This window comes from Lepidochelys olivacea (genome assembly GCF_965140295.1).
Source record: "Lepidochelys olivacea isolate rLepOli2 genome assembly, chromosome: 3".
In the NCBI taxonomy this organism is placed as follows: domain Eukaryota; kingdom Metazoa; phylum Chordata; order Testudines; family Cheloniidae; genus Lepidochelys; species Lepidochelys olivacea.
The window spans coordinates 116,705,891-116,732,141 of record NC_140413.1 but is presented as its reverse complement, the minus strand read 5'-3'; the positions used below and the strand labels follow the sequence as shown (position 1 = coordinate 116,732,141).

General features: G+C 41.3%; 1 protein-coding gene across 3 annotated transcripts in view; it reads right to left on the bottom strand.

Moving 5' to 3' along the window:
- Positions 1–318: 318 nt before the first annotated feature.
- The window catches only part of VIP (vasoactive intestinal peptide), a 66,244-nt gene continuing 40,311 nt past the window's right edge, over positions 319–26,251 (bottom strand). Inside the window, exons 1-7 of one of the 3 annotated variants that reach the window (XM_084624395.1) lie at positions 8,870–9,125; positions 7,455–7,571; positions 5,292–5,435; positions 4,789–4,893; positions 3,275–3,406; positions 2,695–2,809; positions 320–1,087 (exon numbers count right to left, since the gene is read on the bottom strand). In XM_084624395.1, the coding sequence (XP_084480521.1) occupies positions 1,079–1,087; positions 2,695–2,809; positions 3,275–3,406; positions 4,789–4,893; positions 5,292–5,435; positions 7,455–7,561 (612 nt within the window). In that variant the 5' untranslated portion in view covers positions 7,562–7,571; positions 8,870–9,125 and the 3' untranslated portion in view covers positions 320–1,078. Of the gene's footprint in view, positions 1,088–2,694; positions 2,810–3,274; positions 3,407–4,788; positions 4,894–5,291; positions 5,436–7,454; positions 7,572–8,869; positions 9,126–26,251 lie in introns of those variants that run through there. The other 2 variants (XM_084624394.1, XM_084624396.1) reach the window with 2 other exon arrangements.

Genomic DNA, 26,251 nt, shown 5'->3' with positions numbered 1-26,251 from the left:
TTACATCAGAGTTACACTGACATTAAACTGGAATAACACAATCAGGAATCAGGCCTATTTTGTCTTTTAATACAATCAGAGATTTATATGGTATATCCCAGAAGAAGAATGTGTTCATTTTTTCTCTGTTATTAACAGGGGTCTTGTCTGTTCAGGCAATTGCAGCATTGAATCAAACCAATAATAGTTGCAGTGATAATAAAATGTTTTTTATTGTCTGCGTATTCATAAGTTACATTCATTTTGAAAAAATAGTAAACTGTCTTCAGATCTACTTTATATATAAGGAATGCGCTCATCAGCAGAGTTATCCACAACCAAATGTAGAATAAACTTACTGCTATGACTTTAGCACATCAAACATTAAGGGGTAGCTTTTTCCCCTTCTCTTTCCGTGTGCTTTGGCAACTTTGGATTAAAAAGTGTTCACCATTAAAAAAAAAGGAAATATTACTGGCTTTAATTTAAATGGTATTTTATGAAAACATTCAAAATGGAGGAGGACAAAAATAAGGTTCTATGACAGATCCAATCCTTTTAAATGCCTTTTTATTTATTTAAGTCGGTGAGTTGTTAGAAAAGCATATATTTTTGTACAGATCCTACCCCCGGCAATCTTTTCTTACACAGTTTGAACATACTGAACACAGTTCCTTTCTATGGTCTTTTGTATTTATTTATTTATTAAGTTGTCTGCAAATGTATCCATTGTGTCATACAATTTTACCTGAAGTGTTACCATAGTTAAAATAATCCAGTTAGTCAGTAATTTGGTGCTGTCTTCTGGTGTGCATTCCTCTTTTTCAAATGTATTTATTGACGTAAAGGTTTTACATCATATGAAATCACAGGGTTTTCATGAGTTAGACTAGCATACATATGTACAGCTTTAGGTAGAGATCTCTAAAGTAATATTTACAGTGTAAACATCAACTTTTATTATATCAGAAACAAATATATCACACTGTCACTTCACAACATATTTGTTTTGGTTTGAATACTGAAGTCATTTCTTTGAAATACTATGTGGAACTCAAAAAATAGTTTTGTTCTTGTCATAGATTTTACCAGCTCTCCTTCAAAGACTCTGAAAAACAAGAAGAATGCGTGTTTCAAAATCAATGTTACAAGTGACTGCAACATCAGATAACGTTATCTAAAATGTATACAGCCAAGACCCAAATCCTGCAAACACCAACTACAGGGTGCAAGAGTCCCTACTGGGAGTAGCAACTTTGATATCTATGGAACCCCTATTCATGGCAATAAGGACTGTGCCTGATAGTGCGTGCTTGTAGAATCAAGCCCAACCAACAAGAATCTTGTTGAATATCAGCATACTAGGCAAGAGGGATGATACTGAAAGCAGTTGGATCCTTGGAGTGAATAAGTGCAGATTACCAAGCTGACATGGCACCAGTGGATACTGATAGAATAATGGACAGCACTGACCAGATTCTCCCTCTTCAGGGAAATCTGTAGCATGGTTACAATCGCCTAATCTGGGAGGGAGGGAGGAAGGAAGGAATTTAGGAATTGCCAGGATCAGATCAATGGTCTGTCTAGTCCAATATCCTGTCTCTGACTGTGGCAAGCACCAGATACTATAGAAGAAGGTGTAAGAAACCTTGCAGGAGGAAATGATGGAATAACCTTCCCACAAGGAACATTTTCTTCCTAAATCCATCATTTAGAAGTCATCTTATACCCTGAAGTGTGATCTTTTGGATCTCTGCTTATGTTTGGAAAAATGCATTTTCTTCTATTATCTGAAGGAAATGAAAAACTGAAGAAAAACATTTTCTTACTCGTATAAGGCTACAGCGTTCATCAAATGCTAGGATGGGTTAAATAATTACTTTTTATTTATTTGTAGTCCTTTTTTTTTGCCCATTTGCATCAACATCACCACTGATATAAAAAATCCTCTAACAGAGATTAATATATTTTCAAGAATATCAGGCCTGATTCACCACTGTGTTATCACTCCAGTGTAAGGTCTGTGTAATACATTGAAATCAATGAAGTAGAGTAACACAGTTGTGAATGAGGTGCATTGTCTCCAAAGATTCTGACACAAAGCTAAATAGGAAGTATTAACACGGCTATTAAGTAGTAACTCAGACATTAAGAATATCAGAACAGAGGAAAAAAGGGTCTTTCTCCACTTGACACACAGTTTTAGATAGGAATCAGCTGCCATGTAGGTTGGGGTAGTGGTGCACATGTTTCTCATTCTCCAGTTTTAGGGGGAGCCTGGATTTCCATTAGAAAGAATGACATAAGGCAAAAAGTGGGGATGGAACTTTATTTTTTAATTAAAGAAAACCAGTGAATTTATTCTCAGAAGCCAGAATATTCTTCCTAATTAAAAATAAGTCAATTATGCTTTTTTGCCTCAGTGCCTGTGGTTTGAAACACACAAGTGAGCTAGGTGCATTAGCAACAGTGTCAGACTGTTCATTTAATTAGGAAGTTAGAGTGAAAGTAATCATGGGGATCATTTAATTAATCTTATTAAAGAGGTCATTACACTGAGACACATTCCCTGTAGACATATAAAATATATAATGGAATGTGGCTCATGCCAGAGGGGTGCACTTTACCAAGAGGCCATCTTTTGTGCAGGATTAATATCTTAAGGGTGGGGTGACTACTGATGAACGGGAAGGATAAAAGTAAATTTGGACCTACCAATGGGAGGCGGTTCAGCAGCTCATCTACTGTAACATCATCATAGGTTTCGGAAAAGGAGGGTTCAAGCAATTCTGCTTCATCTCGAAGGCTGGCAGGGTTTAGCTCTTCTTGGCTGTTGCAGATGAGAAACATGGATTTTGTTGCACTCAGAAAAATAAGACAGAACTAATCATAGTAACTTTCTGTTTTGTTAAACTTCATTAAACAATTTTTTAAATAAGTGAAGTAGCATGTCTAGCACTTCCCTAGATATCAGCAAATTTCAAACACTGTGCATTTTCATTGTAAGAGTGTTACCTCATAGCAAGTCCTGTGCATAAGCCCTAGCTCTTCAGTTTTTCCTTTACTAGGATGTTTGTTCTAAATAAAAGCACTTTAAGAATATTTCAATAGCATTTTCCTTTATTTTAAGACTCCCAAATTCTGTGTGTTATTCTTGTTCTTTCATTCTAATTTGACTGTGAAGTGTGCTGTAAATAAATCACTAGGAGACAATGTCACTAATACTTGTCTATATATTAAGATTACATTCCAAGATCATTAATGTTCATTGTGTTTTATTTTATTTTCTTAATACCTTCTTTTTCCAGTTAAAACTGAGTTTAAATATTTCTTCACGGCCATTTGCTTTCGAAATCGGCTGTAGTTGTCAGTAAAGACAGCATCCGAATGACGTTTGACGGGCATCTGTTCGTCCATGAGGTTGTTGCTATGTAAACACAAAAAACAGTGGAAATGACCACAAATACATTCAACTAGAAAAGATAAAGACTTTGAACTATATGCAGTAAGTTTTTCAATTGCTGACTAACTGAGTAAAAATTCATTTCCATTCAAATTTTCTTTTTACTACTTCAAAAGTCACTCTGATCAAATTGGTAAAATCCTGAAATTTTTATTCAGTCTTTACTTAGGCAGATCTCCCATTGACTTCTTCCCATCTCAGTGTAATTAGAATTCACATTGATGTCTCTGGAAGTTTTATATGAGCAAGGGTTGAGCACAGACTTTAGGATTTGGCCCATTCTGTTTTCTAATAATTAAAATCACAAGTCCTTATGTGCCAATTCTTGTAATTTAGGAAACCCTTTTAAACAAACTGAAATCATCCTGATTTACACTAGAAAGATATTTGAGCAAATTATCAAATTATATAGGCTGGCTGAAATATAAGGAACCTCTTAAAGGGCCTAGTCTTGTTCCCATTGAAATCAGTGGGAATTTTGCTTTTGACTTGAACAGGAGCAGGCTCCAAGTATTACAGTATGTTTATATATAGCTTTAAAATGTTTGCTTTGTGCAGTAGTTTAGTCAAGAGTAAACATGGGTAAATGGAGTTTACCCACTTCTCATTTGAGGAATAAGGAGCCTAGGTTAGTTTACCCACTTCTTTTTTCTTTTTCTTTTTTCTTTTTGTTTTAACCCCAGCACCACTGGCTTTAAGTAAATTTCAGAGGAAAAATAGCACTTTGGGAAAGCCAAAGTTGAAGTCAGAAGTTTCCTGCATCATAGTTTAGAGGCAGATCTTCTTCAGATGGTGTAATCTGCCATAACTCTACTGAAGGAACTACACAGTTTTGCACCAGCTGAGAATCCAGTCCTTTGTATTTAGGGACAAAGTAGACTGAGTAGAAATACGTGCAAATTCACTGCCCAATTTCTAATCACCTTCTGGGCATGTAAAATGGGCATTTATGCACCTAAGCGTAAGTTTGAATGACAGAGTGTAGGATTTGCATGATCTGCAAAGGGAAAAATATTACAAAATTAGCTCAATAGTTATCATATTCCAGTCTGATTTTTTTCAGAGCTGTGTTTAGTGTGTGACTCCTCTCAGGTGTCCTCTATATGTTATATATAACTCAAAAAGTCACTTTTGAACAAATATTACAATACATATAATACAAATAAATAATAATGTATTAATGTTAATTAATTTTATTTAATGACTTAGTTCTTATATCTGAAGATCCCAAAATTTTTTTTAAAGGATGGGAAATATCATTGTTCCCAATTATAGAAGGGGAAACTTATGCACAGAATGGTTAGTGAAGCAAGCTAAATAAAAGCTCTATGTAAGTGTAACCTCACCTAACCCGTTTTCCAATAAGTGATTCCAGATATCTCCTTGCAGAAAGTTGACCCAGAAGTTTGCTGTAGCCACTGGTGAAAAGTCCATCAGCATGTCTTGCATTCCTAATATGATGAAAAAATAACTCCACAATAAAATCTGGGCTCCATATATTACAAGTATATACAGTTTTTATTTTCAATTTCATAAGCACTTCTTTTGAAAATTATTATTATTGCTTTGATTTATTAAACAAAACTATTTTAAAAAACATTTCCAAATGATTTATTATTACTTTTCAGCCCTTTCAGTGTCCATTCTATAATGACAATGAACTCCACAAAACTTTGGCAAACAAACATACATTCTATGCTCCCTTTTAATACTCAATTTTTCCTCTCAAATGTCTTAAGCAGTTTGAAAAGTTCATTGAAATAAATGCAGGAAAAGCACTTTCTACCTTGGTATCATTCAAGCAATGCATCAAAACTTATCCAGTATTTATGGCAACAAAAATTCTCACCTATCTATAGCTCTGGACATGTCAAAATAGAATTTGTCATTTTCTGGTAGTGCATTTGGCAAAATGTCAGTTTCAGGTTTTAATGAACCCTGGGCTTGATCAGGTTCACTTGCTCCGTCAAATGGCATTCTGTTTCCCAACCTACTGGAGAAGAAAATCTCGTAAAGTATTGCAAAATGAGGTTATTTAATACTGTCTCTTTCAATGCAATTTGCATGCAGTCTAATGTGTCAAACAATATACATGTGTCTAATGCTCAAGACATTTTAAAGCAAACTGGATAAAGCACAAGAAAATACTCTGCAAGTAATAATCCTTCATTGGCAGGATGATAGAGTACCTGGTGTAATAGATTTTCTCCATCTTTAACCATATATTTATATGAATCTTCATATTGGGTCAGCATTCACATTTTTATAATGTTATCATTGCAAATAATTGACTTAAGGCAATACCATGCAATCCATGGTCATTATAATTACTTGCAAATGGCAATTGTAAAATTTTTAATGGCAACCATTGCAATATACAGGAATATGTATATGATATAAATTATGGATTAAATTCTCTTCTGTGTAAAGGGCCAGAAGATCTATGTGCCACTTAAGTTCCAGTTAAGACCTTAAAATGGTGCATAAGTGGAACTAATTGGTTCTTAGGCCTTTGTGCAGATTCTCTGAAGAGGGATTAATTTTACCATATAAGATATAAACAGATAGCCATATACTGATTTTTATTCTCTTTTAAGACTGATTTACTATTAACTCATCAGAATATCTCACTGCTAATAATTAATGTGTTTTCATCATAACCACAATTCTGTTCAAGTAGTGTTAATATCCCAAACATTGAATGATAAACTTTTTGTTAGTTTATGTGTTAATATTGCCCACTCCCACAATTTGATGCATGATCTCATGTATTATTAAGGATAACATGACTATGTTGCAGTGGTATGGCCTCAGACATTGCTTCTGGTCACTGTTGTATTCTATGGAAAATGATAGCTTCCTGTCAGAGTGGTAGATGCAACATGTGATGATGTGCCAAATCACACACTGAGGCTCGGAAGAGATTTTATGTTAACATTGTAGGCATACACTCCCTGTGGACAAATTATACCTATTGGAGTAAGACCTGCAGGATTTCGCTCTTATGAGTATTCCTTCAGCTACAGATGTTTTATGAAACAAGTACAATTACTGTTGTGTGAAAAAACCCGAACCCAAGTGGCAAACTTTAAAATTATATAACTACAGTTATATTCATTTGTTGTTTTCAGCATGTACATTTGTTTCAGCTTAATACTGAAAAATACACTGTAACATTTGACTTTACCTTCTCTAAACAGCAACAAAAATTCAAAATATCAAACTACAATGTGTTCTTTACACCAAAGCTATGCATAGATATAGGCAAGTCACTTTCTCACAATCTACTGTAATACAGTCTACAGCCATAATTTGAGGCACAGTCCAGCTATAATGGTAGAGCTGAGGTGAAATGTAGGTTTTGCCATAAGAAGAGCTGATACTTGCTATTTGTGATAGGCCAAGGCAACCCCAGAAACACAATTCAGCATGTTTTCTTTACTATTTGTCATATTCTTCATGGAAGCAATAATCATTACTAAAGGGCTATTAGAGTGGAAATGGTACTTAGGACCTTTAAAATAAGAAGTCATTTAATTGCTATCCACCAGTGATGCTGGCACTGGCTGAATGAAAGGATCACATCACTTCCTGGTGTTCTTCGGGAACAGATGGAGAAGGAAGCGCCACTTCTTAAAACCCTTTTAACGTTTACATTATTTACAGAGAGGGGAGGTAGACCAGCCCATACCATCCATGCTACTGCCAAAAGGGGTCATCTTCACTGACGCTATTGCAAAGATCACCAGCGTACCCAATAATTATTAGTCCCTTCCTGTAATGTTGATGTGAGAATGTAATAGATGAGCCTTTCAACCACATTTGCTAAAGAGAAGGGTCTTGTATTCAAGTCTTGGATTAGAGTTTCCAAGATAACAAGTACACCAGGACGCTGCTGATGCTAACTAACTGGACCGTTTGCTGCAATGTCGCCTTCCGCAGGCCGTGTTGTGTCGTTAGCGAGCAGTGGGGTGCTTTAGCTAGAGGTTGCATGAGTTGGAACAGCACTTACCTCACAGCTGAGTATGTCCCCAAAGGCGGTAATGCCAGTACTGGCGAGCAGAGAACACTGAAGAGTGTGAAGGACAGAAGAAGCTGGGAGCTGCTTCTATGTTCCATCGTGCTGGACCTGAGTTAATGAATAGGAGACAATAATTACCTCCTATCGGCACTGGTTTCCGACTGCATATACAGAGGGCCAATTCTAAGATGCTTTTGTTGCTGTATGAAGGAAAGGGGACGGAAGGTTTCGGATCCCACGTGGAAAAGCAAGGATCCCTGCTGCGGGCTACACCTCATCCCTCAAATATGGCATGCCAGGGTACGGCTGTTTAAAATTTGCTGCGAGCTATATCTTTTGCTTTTGCTTTAGAAGTCAGGGGCACTCGCTGGGTAAGACGGATCTGGTTGACAATACACTTATTTTTTCTAAATCACCTGGAAGGGAACTATTTCTTCTGGTTTGTAAGTCCTAGTAGCTGATGACGGCCAAAGGCAGGGAGAGGGTGAAGGGGAGAAGTTCTATCCGAAACGTAAACCTCCTTGAAACTCAGACATTAGAGTAATAGAAACCCCTTTGAATTTGAAGAATGAAGTAATAATGTGAGTTAGCACTGTGCATCCTCTACGTTTGTGCTCCGCTGGGGAAGCCACGTACGCTTACTTCTCTTCAATAGTTTAATAACTTAAATCTGGTCAAACAGTTAAAGAATGAGTAGCAGATGGTTCTCATGCTGCGCTGTACAATACTGCCGTAGAAAGCCGAGCTGCACTTTGTTTCAAGCAACCAAAAGGCACGGGCAGGCAGTGGGGAATTTGAGTTGAACATTGTAAACATTAATGTTCATGTTCACTCAAAGCCAGTCTGCATCCTTCTGAGCTCGGAACAGAGACTTGAAGTGGAAACTTTTTGTAGCGTATCCAACACCTCTTCTAGTTCCCCTCCTCCCCGCGCCCCCCGCAGGAAAGAAGAGTGCAGGGAAAGGGAGAAAAGAAAGATCAGCTTGATTTGATTAATTCGGTGAATTTAAATTGAGGATATACAATAATAAAAGCGCTAAGAGGGAACCCAAGTAACCAGCGCGTGATAACTGTACACGAGGGAGAAATCGGCACTCAAGGGCAGCTAACATGCAGCAGTAAGGAGAAGTAAAAAGGAAGGCGCAAAGCAAAGACACCCTAAATTGGTTAATCTGAGCTAAAGTCCATAGGAATTGATCAAGGATTAAGAAGGAGAAGGTAGAGTCAGAGAAGGCAAGACTGTTCTATACATTCCCATTTGCTGGCTGGTCAGCAACTTTTTAGCGTTAAGCCTGTTTGCACTGCTCTTATAATCGGAGGGGGGAGAGGGCTCCTCTCTTCTCTCTACTCGCTAGGAAGCTCCAGTGGGTTTATTTATTGAGCCCAGGCCTAGCTGGCGGTACTCACGAGGCAGGGAGACGGTGCTTTCTCCTGGGAAGTTCGCCCGGCGCCGGGAGTTCTCCGAGGTGCTGGATTCCTCGGCGGCTCGCCCCGCACTCTGTCCCGGGGACCGAGGGCGAACGTGCAGGGGTTGGGTCCGTGTCTGGTGTTTCGGTGGTGTTCCCCAGCCCTCCTCCTTAGGCTGATGCCGTCTCTCCCCTTCAGTAACACTCTGCTCAGCCCTCCAAGCCGCCTGGTTTTATAGGGTGTAGCCATAGGACCACGTTTCTGCTTCAGAAAAAGCAATCACGTTACTTGGGAGACGTCACTATTCCCAAGGGGGTGACTGGAAGTCCGTGATCGCTTTGCTCAGGATGCTCTGAGCCGGGGAAGAAGTTCATCTTTAATTCATGAGCAGCCGCGTACCCTGTTTTTATTGATGTATATTAATGGATGGCTTAGCCAGTGAGTAAGACTTGGCTGACAACATAATTCAGCCTCAGACAGCAGAGCAGAGTTGGGCAGGTCCCGGGTTGCAGCCCAGAGCCCTGTTGCACGTTTAGCCTGTGGGTGATTACCCGGGACCGGTGAGCAGCCTGGCTCTCCTTCTGTACATTAAAGACACCGAGGGATGGGGCAGAGCGGGCAGACATGTATGGCCAAGCAGGAGTTCCGGGCAGAGCTCCCCTCTGGGACGGTCGCACCGACCTCCGCAGCCTCCCCTTAACTCCCAGAAAAGTGTTGGTGTCTTGTAAACTGTTAAGTGTCCCGCTGAGGTTGTGTAGAAGGAGGCGTGTGTTAAAGTACACGGCATTCGGGGGGCTGCTTCCACCTTTTGATCTGGGTTTTGTTTTTCTTTTAACATCTTTGGTTTTCTGCGTGTATGTTACAATTCTCCAGGCACGCTTTACTTACGAAGTGTAAGGACCCTGCCCAGCTCCCGCTCTCTGCCGACACACAGCTGCGCAACAGACACACCCGAGCTGCTCCCTAGGAGTGTTATCTGCCGTCCTCGGGGACCAGCGATGAAATATCACCATACTTGACACAGTTAGAAAGCTTTATACCGGGAGCGAGCTTTCCCGTGTAACCTGTAAAGCAGAGATTTGGAGCAGAATAGCTGGATTAGAAGGGGTGTCTTTTTTAGCTCTCTATTTGCCGACAGATATGATTTTTATGAATTAAGTTACTATTCTGTGGTTTCTCGCTTAAAGCATATTCGCTCACTCAGATTATTCGGGGAATCAAAAGAAGCAGCAGGTGCTTGTAAACGTTGACCGAAACCAAAGACTGGAAGACGCTAGGCTCCCCGAATAGGGGAGAGGTGAAGCCCTGAAACTGGGCAATCGAATGGAAAGGGGACATGCGCTTGGAAGGAGAGCCCGCTCTTGCTCCGCATTTGAATCGTGCCCCGAGCAGCAGAGGGGGACTCAGTACCGCGGCATGTGGCGAGTCGATTCGTTTTACTACAGCCCCCATTTTTTCCCTGAGCAGTTGTTTTGCGGGGAAGCGGACTGGAAGGCATGTGGCCATGAAACACGGGTTCCGGCCTAGCGCTCGTCTGGCTTCTACAGCCTAGGTAGTTTTCGTACATTCCTCTTTTGTTTGCCGAATTTCCTTTTGTATCTAAAACTCCTACGTCAAAAGAGCCTCGTCAAGGAATCATTTCGGTAAAGGGTCACTATCCGGTTCTGCTCTAGCTTTCTTGTGTATGTGATGTACACCTAGTCCCCCTAACCCAAGATAGCCGGCGTCCAGAAGCAGCGCAGACGATTTCACCATTTCCTCCGACTTCTCATGTGGTTTCCGGGCTAGTTTTCCGTGTTAGTCTCTAAGGTGCCACAGGTCCTCCTTTTCTCTTTGCGTGCTTCTCTGTTTCATGTATTCCTAAGGTCAGACAGGCTCGACAGTGAATATTCTGCGAGCCCTAATCGCATTTTCTAATTCGGTTACATAACAATTAAGCGAATTAAACGCAAAAATGCCTGGAAATTTGTTTCTCGGATGTCAGCTGTGACTCAAACCAGAGTTCCTGCAATGGCCTAATTCCAGGAAATTTTCCCTTGTTACTTCATAACTGGAGGTCGAATAAGCAGTTCTGTCCTGGAATGGCATGATGAGCATTAATAGCTCTTCTTCACCGAACTCCTGGGGAAGTTTTTCCTCTTAAAGGCTCTGTTTGGAGTTTACAAGCTGTTGCACTGTAGGCTAGTGATGAACAGAGGCTTAAATAAAGTGCTTCAAACGACTGACATTTTTGACATTTTTGAGAGTTCAGGTAGAGGAAGGGACCTGTGGACGAACACAGGGTAAAAGTTTAAAGGAGAATACTCCTAACTTTATATCCGATGAAGTGAGCTGTAGCTCACGAAAGCTCATGCTCAAATAAATGGGTTAGTCTCTAAGGTGCCACAAGTCCTCCTTTTCTTTTTACTCCTAACTTTGAAAGAGGAGTTTATCTATGACTGTGGCAACCTTAGGCTGTGAGTTTATTTTGTAAACGCACACGTAGAACTGAAGCTGCGCCTGCAAAGGTTACTACTGGGCAGGTTCTTTGTCCGGCCAATTCCCTGGAAAAGTTTTACAACAATCAGCTGGCGAAAGCATGCAGCTGTGAGTTTCAAGAAAACGCGAAACCTCAAGATCTACACGTGGCGAGAGCGCCACCTACACGCTAAAGCGCTGGCATTCTCGGCGTGTGGTGGCTTGGTATCAAAGGAGTTCCCCTGCGCTTAGCCTAATAAACTGAGCACGGGAGTGAATGTCAAATATAGATATTCTTGGTCGATGTGGGAAAAATCAGCTACCTCCCGATATAGGAAGCAAGTAGAACTCCCTGTTTTGCCACGATCTCGTTGCTAATTTCACAAGGCATGTATGTGGCTAGTAGAGAATTGGACCGGACAAAGCCATAACAAATGTTTTGTGGAGCGCAATTCCGCATGGATGAGGTTACACAGCCGGCCCTGTCTAGATGTGACATCGTTCCTGAAAGAGCAGTCTATCTTATATAGCTCCCATTGCCACGGTACCTGAGCAGCTCCAAACCCCCTGGAAGGTAGGGCTGTTATCCCCATTACACAAATAAGAAACAAAGGCCCAGAAAGACTGAGTGACTTGCCCAAGGTCATAGATGAAGTCAATGGCAGAGCTGGGAACTGAACCTACCTCTCTTAAGGTATGTCTACACTGTAATTAAACACACACCGCGACTCTGGCTCATGGGACCTGGGCTAAGGAGCTGTTTAACTGCAGTGTAAACATTTGGCCTCATGTTGGAGCCTGAGCTCTGGGACCCTCCCCACTCAGGGGGTCCCAAAACCCTGGCTCTAGCCCAAGTCTCAACATCTATACGGCAATTAAACAGCCCCAGGAGCCCAAGTCAATTGACATGGGCCAGCCCTGGGTATTCAATTGCAGTGTAGACTTACCGTTACACTGCAGACTCCTTATGGCAACATGGAGAGTACATACTCTGTGCACACGGCTAGAATAGGTATAAGTAGCAGTGTAGATGGTAAGGCACTGCTTAGGCAAGTAAACACATGCCATAACCCTATTTCCAGACTGGATTATCTTTCCTCTCCAAAGATGACCCCATGCCACTCTCTATTTCCTCCTGTGAAACCAGGCTAAGTGGTGCAGAAGGGGATTATGTCACTTCCATAGCATGCTTCCTCTTTTTCTCTTGGCCCTCTCTCCCCCTGCCACAGAGGTCTCTCTGTAGGGTAGATATCTTCAGGATGAGGAAGCTGGGGTGGCAAGTCGAGTTCCCTACCAAAATCTCCTCGCCTTCAAAATCTGCTAGGGAAACCACCACAAATGACTACATCCTCTTCTGTGTTTTGGAATCTCCTCTTGAAATAATAATAATAATATTATTATTGTGTTGTATTTCCATAATGCCAACACTTGGGTAGGCACATGCATACAAGAAAACATGACTGCGTAAGGAGACATAGGAGAGGCAAGCAGGCTCTGCACGAATGCTGGTTGCCTCTTGCTGATCCCCTGAGATCTAGGTGGATCCATGGGTTGGGGCATTTTCCACTGATGGGAAGAGAAAATCCTTTCCCACAAGGAAAAAACTTAGCAGGAAATAATACTCATGGAGTTTCTACTGAGTAAGAACTGGGCACAGATAATTTTCAGGAAGATAAGAAGAACATAAGAATGGCCATACTGGGTAAGACCAATGGTCCATCTAGCCCAGGGTTCCTGTCTTCTGACAGTGGCCAATGCCAGGTGCTTCAGAGGGAATGAACAGAACAGGAATCCTCAAATGATCCATCCCCTGTCACCCAAGATAGTATTTTGCAGCTGACATCCCATGAAATGTCAGAGTTTTCAGCAGGAATATCTCTGCATAGTACTCAACTTCTACATTCACTCAACAACGAGCCCACGGGGTTGACCCCACCCAACTGGGGTGCTTTGGTTTATTTTTATTCCTCTTACCTAACCACATCTTAAGCAAAAGGATAAGAATATAGCTGTCCAAAAGTATTTGAAGGTGTAATCACCAAAGAATGCAAAGATTTATTTTGGGTTCTAGAGTGTGGTATAACTAGTAGTGAGATGAAATTAAATTAAGGAAAGTTTAGTTTGAATATCTCAATAATGGAATTCTAGAATACTGCATAATGGCAGAAACCCTGTCACTTGAGATATTGCAGGCAAGACTGCAGAATTTGGAAAAATTTCCCTGAAAAGCAATGTGTGGGTGTGGGGGTGTGTGCACACACATAACATACCCAACCATATACTGTGAACTAAAATGGCCACAAACTTTCTGGAGGAGAGCTGGATATTTGTTGTCTGGCTATGAATTTCTGGCTAACATAACTTTTGTGTATAAGGCTATTTATTACATACAAAATGTGCTGAAACTGATGTATTAAAAAAATTCTTAGGTCAAAACTCTTCAGCTGCTGAAAATCAGTATGGTTTCATTGACGTCACCATCAGTGCTTACCAGGTTTGTCACCTCTTCATACCAAGGGAGAGAAATTAAATTGGCAGAAATGACAAATGACTTTATCATAGTCTTGGTTTTTTAAATAACTGTATAAAAAGATAATGATTTAAGTGGCTTGCATGCTCTGAAAGAAAAGTGAAACATCTAGCACATCACAAGCCCTGCCTCAGGAAGTACTGTGGTGTGCTGTCATCTCTTGCTTGTTATAAGTTGTGTTCCAATGGACCTGTTTAGAAGCTCCACCTTTGATACAGTGCCCTTGCCTTTTGTTCCAGGAGCTTCTAGGAACTTGTCCATTTGAGCTGGTTCATGGGTGCCGCTTTCCAGCAGCAGCTAGCGTAGCATTTTCAGCATACTGTGTCTCTACAAGAGACGCACCAGAAAAGATGTCAATGACTTATAAAACACCAGTAAAGTACAAGCAGACACATGCTAACCCACCCTCCTCCAAACCATCCACTGACATAATTAACATGAACTCCAGACATGGGTGTTGAAATAGTGAGGAGGGAGTAGGACCCTGCAGGTGTCCCCATCCCTCTCTTCACACATGTGGTATTACAAGTGTGTGTGTGTGTGTGTGTGTAAGATGGGTTAGGGCGGGGAATAAGGGGTTCTGAAGTGACAGTGCTATAAAGCCTCTGCTCCCACCGGTGAGACCTTTGCACAGTGGTTTTGTGTGTATTCACACTGGGACAGTTTTCAAAATATGTGCAGGACTCAGGTTATATGCCCAAGATTTCCCAGTCATGCTCCCACAGTAAGAAATGCTGATGTGCTGTTAACCTATGCTACTGCACCATTAATGTGTCGCAATTGCTGTTGCGTGCCTAATCTGCCAGTATACAATATGCCGGGTAAAAGGCGTGTAAATGCAGGTGAATGGCTGCTTACAGTGGTGTCCCCAGTGCTCTCCCCCTATTTTTTTGCTATCATCCCCCCCAAAGCAAACCATCACTGCTTGTTCCCACTGGCCACCCCACAACTCCTCACCCCAAAGTCCTCTCTCTCCCTCCCACTACTGCTCCAAAACTCTGTGTCACTTTTGGAGAATTTCTTCTCTAGCTGTTTCTCCTGGCTTGCACCTGCTTGAACACCTCCTTTACCTTGACCTAAACATACCCTGTACAACAGTGTGATTAGGTGGGATGTGCCTGTTCCTGAGACCACAGCCACTACACCACCTATTTGCTCATGCTCATCTTTTGATGAGCATATGCTGTTCACATCACCACCACCACTCCCCCTTTGAATATCACATGTATGTGTGAGCACACACTGCTTGCACCCCACATGGAGACGGGCAACCAGATAACCTTTTGAAAACATGTCGCAAACAGACTGGTTTAATGCCCCGCTCTGTCCTAAATAGCTCAGTGGTTTGAGCATTGGCCTGCTAAACCCAGGGTTGTGAGTTCAATCCTTGAGGGGGCCGTTTAGGGATCTGCAGCAAAAATTGGGGATTGGTCCTGCTTCAAGCAGGGGGTTGGACTAGATGACCTCCTGAGGTCCCTTCCAACCCTAACCATCTATGAATGCTTCTGCTTTTCTTTCAGACCTAGCTCTTCTGCTAACTACTTTAGCCTAACTTGTTAGAATGATTCCATTTGTCTGGACAACTGGAAAGGGTGGCAGTGGTGATACAGAGCTAAGCATGACGGCAGAATTGTTTCATTTTTATGGGCCACACTGATAAAGGTCATATTTCTCCCAGCACTACTTGAGGGTTATAATCTTCAGCCTACAGCAAAGGAGTGACAATTTCATCAGCAGAAGTATGTGTTGCCTCCTCCTGCAGTTGCCCCGGTGCTTCCATTCTTCTGGTTAGATCAACAGCATGTGCCTTTAATATGCTACAGCATGTAGTCTCAGTTACCTGTTTATTTTCCAAAACACAGTCTTGTTTTCTTCCTGCACTTTTAAAGTATTCAAAGCAAGTTAAGCTGTATGTCTATCGTATATTCAAGCTCTTGCGGGAAGATGCTTTGGGACTTTGAAGAAACATATAAACAAGCATATGTTTCGAACCAGATATTCAGAAGTGGCTCTCAAATTTTCATGCCTCCATTTTCACATGCTTTCTCTGTAGTCCCTCAGAATAGATTCTGCCCTAGGCTGTGGCCCCTTTGCAGGACTCTGGTTGTATAAAAGGGACTCAAAGGGGGCAGAACTGTCATATAGGGCTCCCTGCTCAGAGTAAAATCAATGTAGCAGCTCTACACTGAGTCCTCTCCCAGCTGCAAAACCAGGGGGCGTGTGGGGATAGGGAGGTAAACGGAAGGGGTCAGAGACGACATGTCTGGAGCACACTGGGGTCCAGTTATTCAACATTGACCACAAGGCCCATGGACAGCTGCTACAATCCAGAGCAAATTCAAGGAGCCCTAAGGGCCATGATGGCTTCTGGTCAGGTACAGATCCTGGAATGCACAAAAGCGGCTTGAGGCCACCTTTACCCTCCTCCTTCTTCCTGTACCCATTGCAGGAAAGGCATAGCCGAGAAATTGCCCCATTGGCTCATTAGCTTTTGCATACATAGAATTTTCATGTGGGTGCACAAACTGTATTTCTGTGAGAGAACTGGGTGTTTATCTGATTTGCATGTACTATTTTCAGGGCACACAGACCATCAGACCCCATCCACAGTACATGTGGCCAAGGTCTCTCTATACACCCTAAAGAGCACCTCTGCTATGGCACTGGTTGGAACCTAGCTGTAGTTCCAATTCATATATTTCTTGGAGGAAGGGATTCTGGTGTCCCTGGTTAGGGAGCCCATTCCAGCACCCACTCGTCCCTCCCCCTGCCAGTCGCCCATCTCTCTTACCAACACAATGCATGAGCTGGTGCCGCCAGGAGTTGAGTTCTCAGCAGACTCCCCTGCGCTCTGCCATACAAAAACAGACTCCCCATGTGGCAGGTCACAACATCCTTTGGCCTGGCCAGCCCTCCATCCCACATTTCCTGTTGACTAAACTCCACAAGGCAACAATTTAAAAGTGATTGTGGAAATTAACTAAAAGATGCTTCAGTCTCAAGCAAATTCCTACTATTGTTTTCATTTTAAATCAGCCTAAAGATGTTTTCTAAAATTGCATGTGTGTATACAGAGAGCAGAGGGCATAGTATGATATGCTGATGTGTACCTTAAACTACCCCTAATGTACACTACTTTGGCTGAGAAAAAACAATCAACATAATTCATTTACTTAAAGAAACTACAGAGAAGAAATCATTGATCTGTCAGTTTCTTCTTTAATACATTTCAGTTTTGATCTTATTTTAATATTAATTATGAAACCATTTCTACAATGATCATGAACAAAAGAGATACAGTTCTAATACAGAGTTAGTTCAACTCCACAAGTCACTGGAACAAACAAACAATAAAACCCTACATCTAGTTTAATTTGCTTCTTGGCTGATAAAGCAATGGCTCATTATCCTTTTTTCCCCATGTCAGGGTTCCCTCCCCACTCCGAACTCTAGGGTACAGATGTGGGGACCCGCATGAAAGACCCCCTAAGCTTATTTCTACCAGCTTAGTTTAAAACTTCCCTAAGGCACAAAGTCTTTGCCCTTGGATTAGGTAAAACGCTGCCACCACCAAGTGATTTAACAAACAATCAGGGAAAGGACCACTTGGAGTTCCTATTTCCCCAAAATATTCCCCCAAGCCCTTACACCCCCTTTCCTGGGGAGGTTTGAGAATAAACAAGGTGAGCACAGACCAGCCTTGGATTTTTAAGACCCAAAAGACCCAGTCAGATTCTTAAAAAACAGAACTTTATTAGAAGAACAAAAAAAGATACGAGAACAACTCTGTAAGATCAGAATGGAAGATAATCTTACAGGCAGTCAGATTCAAAACATAGAGAATCCCTCTAGGCAAAACCTTAAGTTACAAAAAGACACAAAAACAGGAATACACATTTCTTCCAGCACAGCGAATTTCACAAGCCAAAACAAAAAAAACCTAATGCATTTTCTAGCTAGATTACTGACTAACTTTACAGGGGTTGGAATTCTTGCATCCTTGATCTGTTCCCAGCAAAGGTATCACACAGACAGACAAAAGCCTTTTCCCTCGCTCCAGATTTGAAAGTATCTTGTCCCCTCATTGGTCATTTTGGGTCAGGTGCCAGCCAGGTTACCTGAGCTTCTTAACCCTTTACAGGTAAAAGGACTTTGCCTCTGGCCAGGAGGGATTTTATAGTACTGTATACAGAAAGGTGGTTACCCTTCCCTTTATATTTATGACACCCCACATAAAGCATTAAAAAATGTTACAGTGAACATGGTACTGCAATCAATGTATTCCATGTAATTAACTCCACATAAATAGACCTACTCCTAATTGGATTCCTAATCATTTTGGAAGGAGGATGAGAGAAGTAAAAGATAGACTGAGTTGCAACAGACAAAAAGAGAGATTAAGTGACACAGCAATAATCATGACAACTATCACATGTACATCATTGTACACCCTTCCTTAAGTGAGGAAGTGCAAAAGAATTAAAGGGTCTTTAACAGAAACTAATGAAACATTCAGTACAGAAGGGATACACATTAAATGCAGTGTTTCCTCTTCCAAGAGAGGAACATTCTAAAATTTTGTGAATTACTCTTTAGACATGAGCTGAACCGCAAGCCTTAGATTTTGGATACCTTCCAACTTTAGGAAGGTCTATGTCCTAATTGCACTGAAGCTTGGTTTCAAATATCATTGATCCAGATCTGATTTAGAGATCCAGATGAATGATCCAGCTATACCAGTAGCTGTATTCATGCTATGTCCTTCTTCCAGAATGTAGCTATGATATTTTTAAGGCACTGGATCGATCCCAGGGTCATAGCTAAACACAAGAAATAGAAGTAACTGCAAGGGGATCCATGATTAGAAGGTCCCCATGCAACTCAGTAGAAGACCTGAACACCCCAATCCAGCAGCAAGGCCAAAGGCAGATGATTCTAAAAATCCAATCTTGCCAGAAGTGGGACCTGAAAAGGAGAGAACTCATGACCTGATCTACTACCACTTGCAATTTGGAATCTTGTAAATTATAAGGCAGGCCCTAGTGGCTTCTCATAGGAGAAAGGTAAAAAGCAGTAGGCACCAGAGTGAGAAACTATTATTATCAGCAACTTTTGTATGTCACATCATCAATAGCTAAGTTATTTGGCAAATTAAAGTATTACGACACTTGGGAAGCTCTAAGGGTAAGTGCATGTGCAAACTCAGAGATCATACATTACAGTTTCTTGTTGAAAAGGAGAGGAAAGTTAAATAGGCAGGGAAAAGATTATCAGCAGTCGAACTTGAAACCAGTTGATGGGGAATGAGATCACCCAAACTCTGGCTGTCTATCCTTCAATAACAGCACTAAGCACAGAGGACTCAGACCCAGAAATTACACAAGTGTAAATGTAGCCATTCTTACACCCAAGGGACTATAGAATATGTGCTAAAGTTGTGGCAAGAGTATAAATTACCCCTGGATTCAATCTAAATTAGTACCTGGTACCTTCACCTGGAAATCTCCAGGAAACAAACAAATATTACTTAATGCACAGCTTCGGCAGAAGTAGCAACACACTGTAGGCATCCAGATTGAGATTTAGACACAAGGTTGCCTATTCATTAGATAAGGATGAGGAGGACAAGGAACTTGGGTCCGTGGTTAGATAGGATGTATAGCAAGTGGAAACAGAAATAAACCTATGCACTCCATTTGTCCCTCCCACAAGATATAACGACAGGTACGTCTGCACACTAGTGATGGTGAATAACGGAGTAACTTACACTGTGTTTCTTGGTTATGCTGTTGGAGTCCTCAGGTTGTTATAATGCAACAAAATGAAGGAGATGAGTTTAGTGGGGGTTTCTCATGTTCAGTTATAACAGGCGTTTCCCCCTTAGCACAACTCATAGGAACATGTCTGTTGCAGGGCACGTCTTCTCTGTAGTGCCCCCTCCTGACCTAATGTGGCACTGCAGGCACTCCCTGCATCTGTTTCTCTTTTCTCAAGACCCACTCAGCACAGTCCAAAAGTGCATAAGACAAAATTCTGCTGTTGGGGTTCTACTTTATTATATACAAATACACTTGAAATAAAGTCTCTCCCCTTGGAGTCAGGAGTCTCACTGCCCTTCTGCTTAGGGCTCAGGCGTGAGAGTGGCCTGTTTGTGCTGGCACTGGCATTGTGCAGCTTTGCTCTCCAACTTCCCTCAGTAACTTCAGGACGCCCAGCTGAGAAGTGTTCCTCCCAAATGGACACCCAGGAATGACCTTGTTCCCCTCCCTGATGCTGTGCCTTCCCCGGCAGAGGCCGTCTAGCAGTGAGAAGCAATGACCCTAAAGAGGTTCCATTGAGACTTTATTGCTGTCAGTCCCCACGTCACTGATCCATAGGTGCCATCCAGAGGTTTGAGATGTTGTGGCATTCAGAGGAAACCAGGTTTAAATAAACAACTGCACCTAAATTGCCTCTGAGGAGGCTGTGATTCAGGAGTTCTGCTCTTTGATTTTATATCACACTAAATGCCTTACAAATACTTCAGTGAAGAAAAGGTCCTCTTCAAGGTCAAGCAGGACATTGATTACTGATTAGTCACTAAGAGTTCATTCGTGAGCCCTCTTACATGCCTACACAGTGGGTGTAAGAAGCCCCTTTATGTCCATCAACAGGCAACCCATGGTGGGGGTACCATGCCTCTTTCATACCTAAACAAGAATGAAAGATGAGTAGAGTCCCCTGGTAGTGTAGCCATTTAATTAACATGCAAGAGGCATTTCAACAAGCAGCATTCAGTAGTTAGGGCACAAATTATGCTCCTAAACTTAGTCACTGGCATTATATGGTTTAGGAAATTAGGCTCTGAGTCAGAAAAGGACTTAAGCCCATGAGTAGTCCACTGAAGTGAATAATAGGTCAAATCCTAATCCAGTCAGCCATCAATGTGACTATTCACAGGCTTAAAGTTAAGCATGTGCCTAAATGCTTTGCTGGACACACAATTTTCAACACCTTAGTCATCAACCATGTGATTAACATGCACTATTTGCAAATCTATCCCCAGTGCAGTAATATTTAAAGAACCATGCTTTTCTTTTCTTTTCGTTTCTTTTCTTTTCTTTTCTTTTCTTTTCTTCTCTTTTGGTATCTACGCTATAGCTGACCCTGAAAGGAGAATGGATTTGCCATCCAGATGTATATTAACCATGGCTAAACAGCTAGCCTGAAAAGGTTCCTCCATCATTGATTTAGTCAGAGTTCACTGTCAAGCAATAAAATAAAATAAATGAATATACATATAGATATGTAATATCTACACTCCATTTCCAAATCTTTTGTAATGCGGTCAGTAGCATTTAAATCAACTGGAAGTTCAATGTCAACCAGGAGCTCTGGAGGAAGCAAGAGCACCTATTTATATCTCTTGTGATCCCAGTAAATACATTTAAATGCACTCAATGACATCAAGGACTATGAGTTATGTGACATCCTCATTTCACTAGTAAATTTATCAAGCAATATGTGGCCCTTGTGAATTGTTTTCAGACATGGATTTGTTATTGTCCCGGTGATTGACATTCCTGTCACTGTACTTTAAGACTTCACACAAATACCTGTAGACCAAAAAAACACACAGATTGAGAGAGAGAAAATATTTAGCAGACTGTGTGAGCGAAAATGCTGTTTAACCCTTCATGGAAGAAAATAAAATGAGCGCATTTTATATACTAGTCACAGACCAGAACTAAGTTCATTTGCAATTAACAGGAGATAATACCGTGCTCCTTATATCACTCACAGACTTATGCCTTCTTGAGCCTACTTCTTAGACTGTAAGTGGCTCTGCCAGTTCAAATTCACTGCCTGCCTGAACTAATAATGAGGCTCCCAAGCTGCAAGAATGCAGAGCGGTGAACAAACTCTGGAAGGATAGCATGCATCTTAGTTGATGCTTGATGGCTGCCTACCCTTGCTCCCTGCCTCCATGGACTCAGGATCTGGCACACAGATTGTGTTTCCATGGAGATCAGGATCGTCAGATGCCAAGTGAAGATCCTCTCACCTCCTTCTGGACCTCTGTGGATTCGGACTGTGGAATGGCAGAGTAACTTTTCAGTACCCCTATTGTACTAGCGGTTTCAAATTAGTCAGGCTCACATGCAGCTGCCCTCAGTGAGTACATCTACACAGTAAGCGGCAGGGAGTGGAGGAGTGAGCTTCTGAGCCTGTCAAGGCTGATTCCCCACTTTGGCACTTTGAGTGCAGAAAGTGGGGGCCCGCAAGGATTCTAAAAATTAATACTTGCCACTCCAGGCTTGTATTAAACTCCCAAGGTTACAGCTTCTCTCTGACCTTGGATGGGTAGATGCTGCCACCACCCAAATGCAAAAAACCCCTTTGAACACAGGAAGGCACACTTGGGAATTCCTCCCTGTGGGGTACCCTCAAGCCCTTTCACCCCCACGCGGGGGAACAGGTGAGAAAGAAAACTAAGGAAATCAGCTGTTGCCACCAGCTAATTAAACAACATATGTACAAACCTCTTAGGACACAATAACCCAATCCTGTTCTTAAAAAAGGTAAATTTTATTAAAAACAAAAAGAAAGAAAATACAGCTAAAAACTCAGACTATTGCTAGATTTTAAAAAAGAACCACTTATACAGATTAAGCATTAAAATAACTTTCTTGAGGTTCAGCTTAAAGGTTACAAGCAAACAAAAGCACCTGGGGTTAGCACAGAGGAGCCCACAAGCCTTACAGAAATAAAAAGAGATAAACCTAATCACGTCTTCTTAGACATTTCCTGATGTACTTACATATCTGGGGTTTCAGATAAGTAGTTTCTGGGTATGAGTTGATGATTTTTCACAACTGGCGCAAGCTTATTACAGCATTGCTGCTCTGTGTCTCTTCTCTGGAGAAAACAACAACAACCAGACAAAGGGAAAGTTTTTTCCCAATTTTTAAAAGTTCTAGCCTTCTCACTGGCTCTTAAGGTCAGGTGCCACTCCCTTCCTTTTACCTATTGGCTTTTTTAACCCTTTACAGGTAAGGCAAGTAGAGAACAGCTACTAAGAGGGATTTTGTAGCTAACTGACTGGCTGTCCATAAGAGGGAGCTACCCCTCTCCCCTTCATTTATCACAGAGCCCACGTTACAATAGCTACACAGCTATTTTTAGTACAGTAGAGCAAGCCCTGCTAGCGTGAATCTGTCAACCCGAGCTCAGAGCCTTGCTGCTGTGGGCTGTGCAGGCCTACCCATGGGACTAGGAGGCCATAATGGTCGTTAGGGTTTGGTGCAAATAAGTTAAAATTACAAAAAGAGAAACGTAAAGGAAGATGGTTGTGTGATGGTAGTAGAACCAAGGAATCTGTGAATTTAATGCATAACAAGAAACATTAATAAAATATTATTAATTTAATGCAAATTATCAATATTTTCACTAATTGGTAATTTTTTTACTTGTGTGAGGATATTGGAACATATGACCTTTTCAATTCCAGTTAAACCAGTAGAGTGGTCCAATCAAAGGCCCTGATCCCACAATTCACTGTTTGTAGGCATACTACTGTTTCTGTAAAGAGCTTGAGGAGTCCTGTTTCAAAATAGTTTGTGATCCTGTTATTAAAGACTGTATCATGAATGCTTCTGCAGGAGACATCTTGTTTTATTCAGGATGCTCATAAATATCTGAATGCTGAATTATTATGTCATGGATTCACCAGGATTTTGCAAGGCAATTCAAAGCTTTACGAAATGACTGTCCATACCATTTTATGGCATGTACCCAAGTTCTTACAGAAAAAAAAAATACAGTGCTTCAAAACTGGCAAACTAATTCAGAAGGGTTTATCAAACAATGCAGCTAATACATTTCACAAACTGATTCTTTGGTGCCACCTTTTCTATTGCTTGCCAAAGCAACAAAAAATTAGGTCTGAGGAAGACCTCTGGATTTTTACCAACACTTTGACAGAATCCGGAGAGAGAAGGATTCTGAACTGCCTGGTGTCATGAGAAATATCAGTTTTTTAAATCACTCTAAAAATAGTCTATATTTAAATGGTACACTTGAAATTCTTTTAACTATCATGGCATAATGAATTTTCCAGGGAATTTTGTGCTTTTGAGAACACTGACAGTAGGAGCTATTTAATTTATCCTCAGAACACATGTAGCTTGGGGAGAGAAAACTTCCTCACTCTGACTCACCAGTGTGCCTCAGCCCAGTTCTAGAAGGACCATATGCAGAGTTGAGGGAGTAATGTAGTCTTGAGGTGCCTCTAATCATTGATGGCTTCACTGATATTATCCAAAAGGCTGTAAATTAGTGCCAACTATAATTTTCACACCTGTCCACTGGGAACAGCTTGGGTATCATTCCCTTTTTTCACGTAAGTCACCAAAGTGCTGCCATCTGGCAATGACTTTGGGTCACTACAGACGTGGGTCTGGATTTGACCGGGGAGGTCTAGAGGTGAACGGTTTCTTGTCTAATTGCCAATAGTCTGAGCCATCCTACCACCCCAGTCAAGCCTTACTTAAACCAAATGGCTACTCAGCACCAGTATTTCTATTGTTTAGTGTCTATAAGGGCAAAATTGGCCTGTTTTTGCTGCTGAACAAAGAAAATCCTGTTTTCAGTGCCTGTTGCCATTTCATCCTGTCTGTACAACAGAAGACAAAACTGGCTTACAATCGTACGTCAGCAGAGTCTGTTTCATGCTTGTCATGCATCTGCCACCATCACGTAGCAGCAAGTGGCAATGTAACAAGCATCAAACCTTTCTAGATGAGGTACAAGGAGGAGTGTGCTTAGTGAAACTGCTGTACTTTTGTAAGCGATTTGTTACTATTCATTAATTTCTGCTTGCACTGGACTGGTGAGTGGCCCATAGAACATTGAGCTCTCATTCAGGCTGTTTACTTGGACTGTACCCTCTTTGGGGCAGGGATGGTCTTGTCCCTCTGTGTGTGTGTATAACACCTAGCACAATGGGGCCACAGTCCTTGACTGTGGCTGCTGGTGGTATTATAAATAGTCAATTGCTGAAGTAATAATTCCCAGATTTTAGAAAGACTAGGGGGACAGTAGATGAGGGAGAGAATGCTGAGGGGATGACGGAATGAGGACGTGATCGGGGAATGATACTCAGGGTGCTGAGGAAGACTTTTCCCCTCCTGTTCTCTGAGGTTCAAGAAAAGCTGCTGGCAGCCCATTCCAGTCCTGAGGTGAGGTCTACACATTTGAAAGGGATTAATGATCCTGCTCGATGAAAAGTGCTACAGAAATAAAAATCTATGTTGTTGTTGTTACTCCGAATTGTAGCCCACATGCAATTAAGATTTTGTCCTTATCACCAGTTTTTGAAAAGGTAAATAGGCATGGAAGCCAGCCCCTTTGCAAATCAGGTCACTTTTGTCAAGGTGCAGAAAAAAAAAAAGATTTAGGTGCCTAACGTTAGGCACCTACATTTGAAACGGTTGGACAAAGTTGATTTATGGTCCTCCTCTCTGTAAAGTACATCAACACTCTTCTTTAATCTGTTTTGGATATGGTAGAGGTAAATTTCCTATTAGTGTTTCCTTTCTTTTCTCCAGAAGCTGCAGTGCATCACAGACATTGTCTAATTTTATAAAGTACCTATAGGTCAGGGATCTGGCATGTGTCATTTCATTTCTGAGTGGACATTTCCAGTAAATGTAGTTTTCAGTTTATAAATTTTCAGATGAGATGTCAAGATGACTAAAAAACTTCATGGTAAATCGCAAGTGAACTTTAAAAATTTGATTTGGCAAAGACATGCCACGTTCAGAGAAGTAGTATTATAATCCAGTAGATGTCTGAATGAGCAATCTGAAATTCTTCAGTAAGAAAAGGTCAAGGAATATAGTGGAAACCACTTGTGTTAATACCTTGGAATGGCATTAATCTGTTCTCTGCATGAAACATGGACAATAGCTTCTGTGTATGATTTAAGGTATGGACAGTGTTTCATTTTAAGAAAAGAAGAGGAAGCATCGTCTAGTGTTTAAAAAGTGCAGGACTGGGGTCAAGATATCTGAGTTCTAGTCAAAGCTCTGCCAGTGACTTCCTGTGTGACTCTAGGCAAGTCTCTTAATCTCTCTGTGCTTCACTTCCCCCACTGTAAAATGGTGTAAGTAATGATTACCTACTGTCCAGAATTATGAGGCTTATTAATTCATTATTTGAGGGTGCATTGAGATCTTCCTATAGAAAATGCTATTGTACAAGGTCAGTACAATATCTCTGAAAAGAATGACCCCCCTGAAAAAGCCCTCCTGCACCATGACAGAAGGTGAAAAGCACTAATAATTTCACCTATTTTTTTAAACATAAAACACCTCATTAAACATTGACTTGATAGAGACTACTCGTGCTTCAAT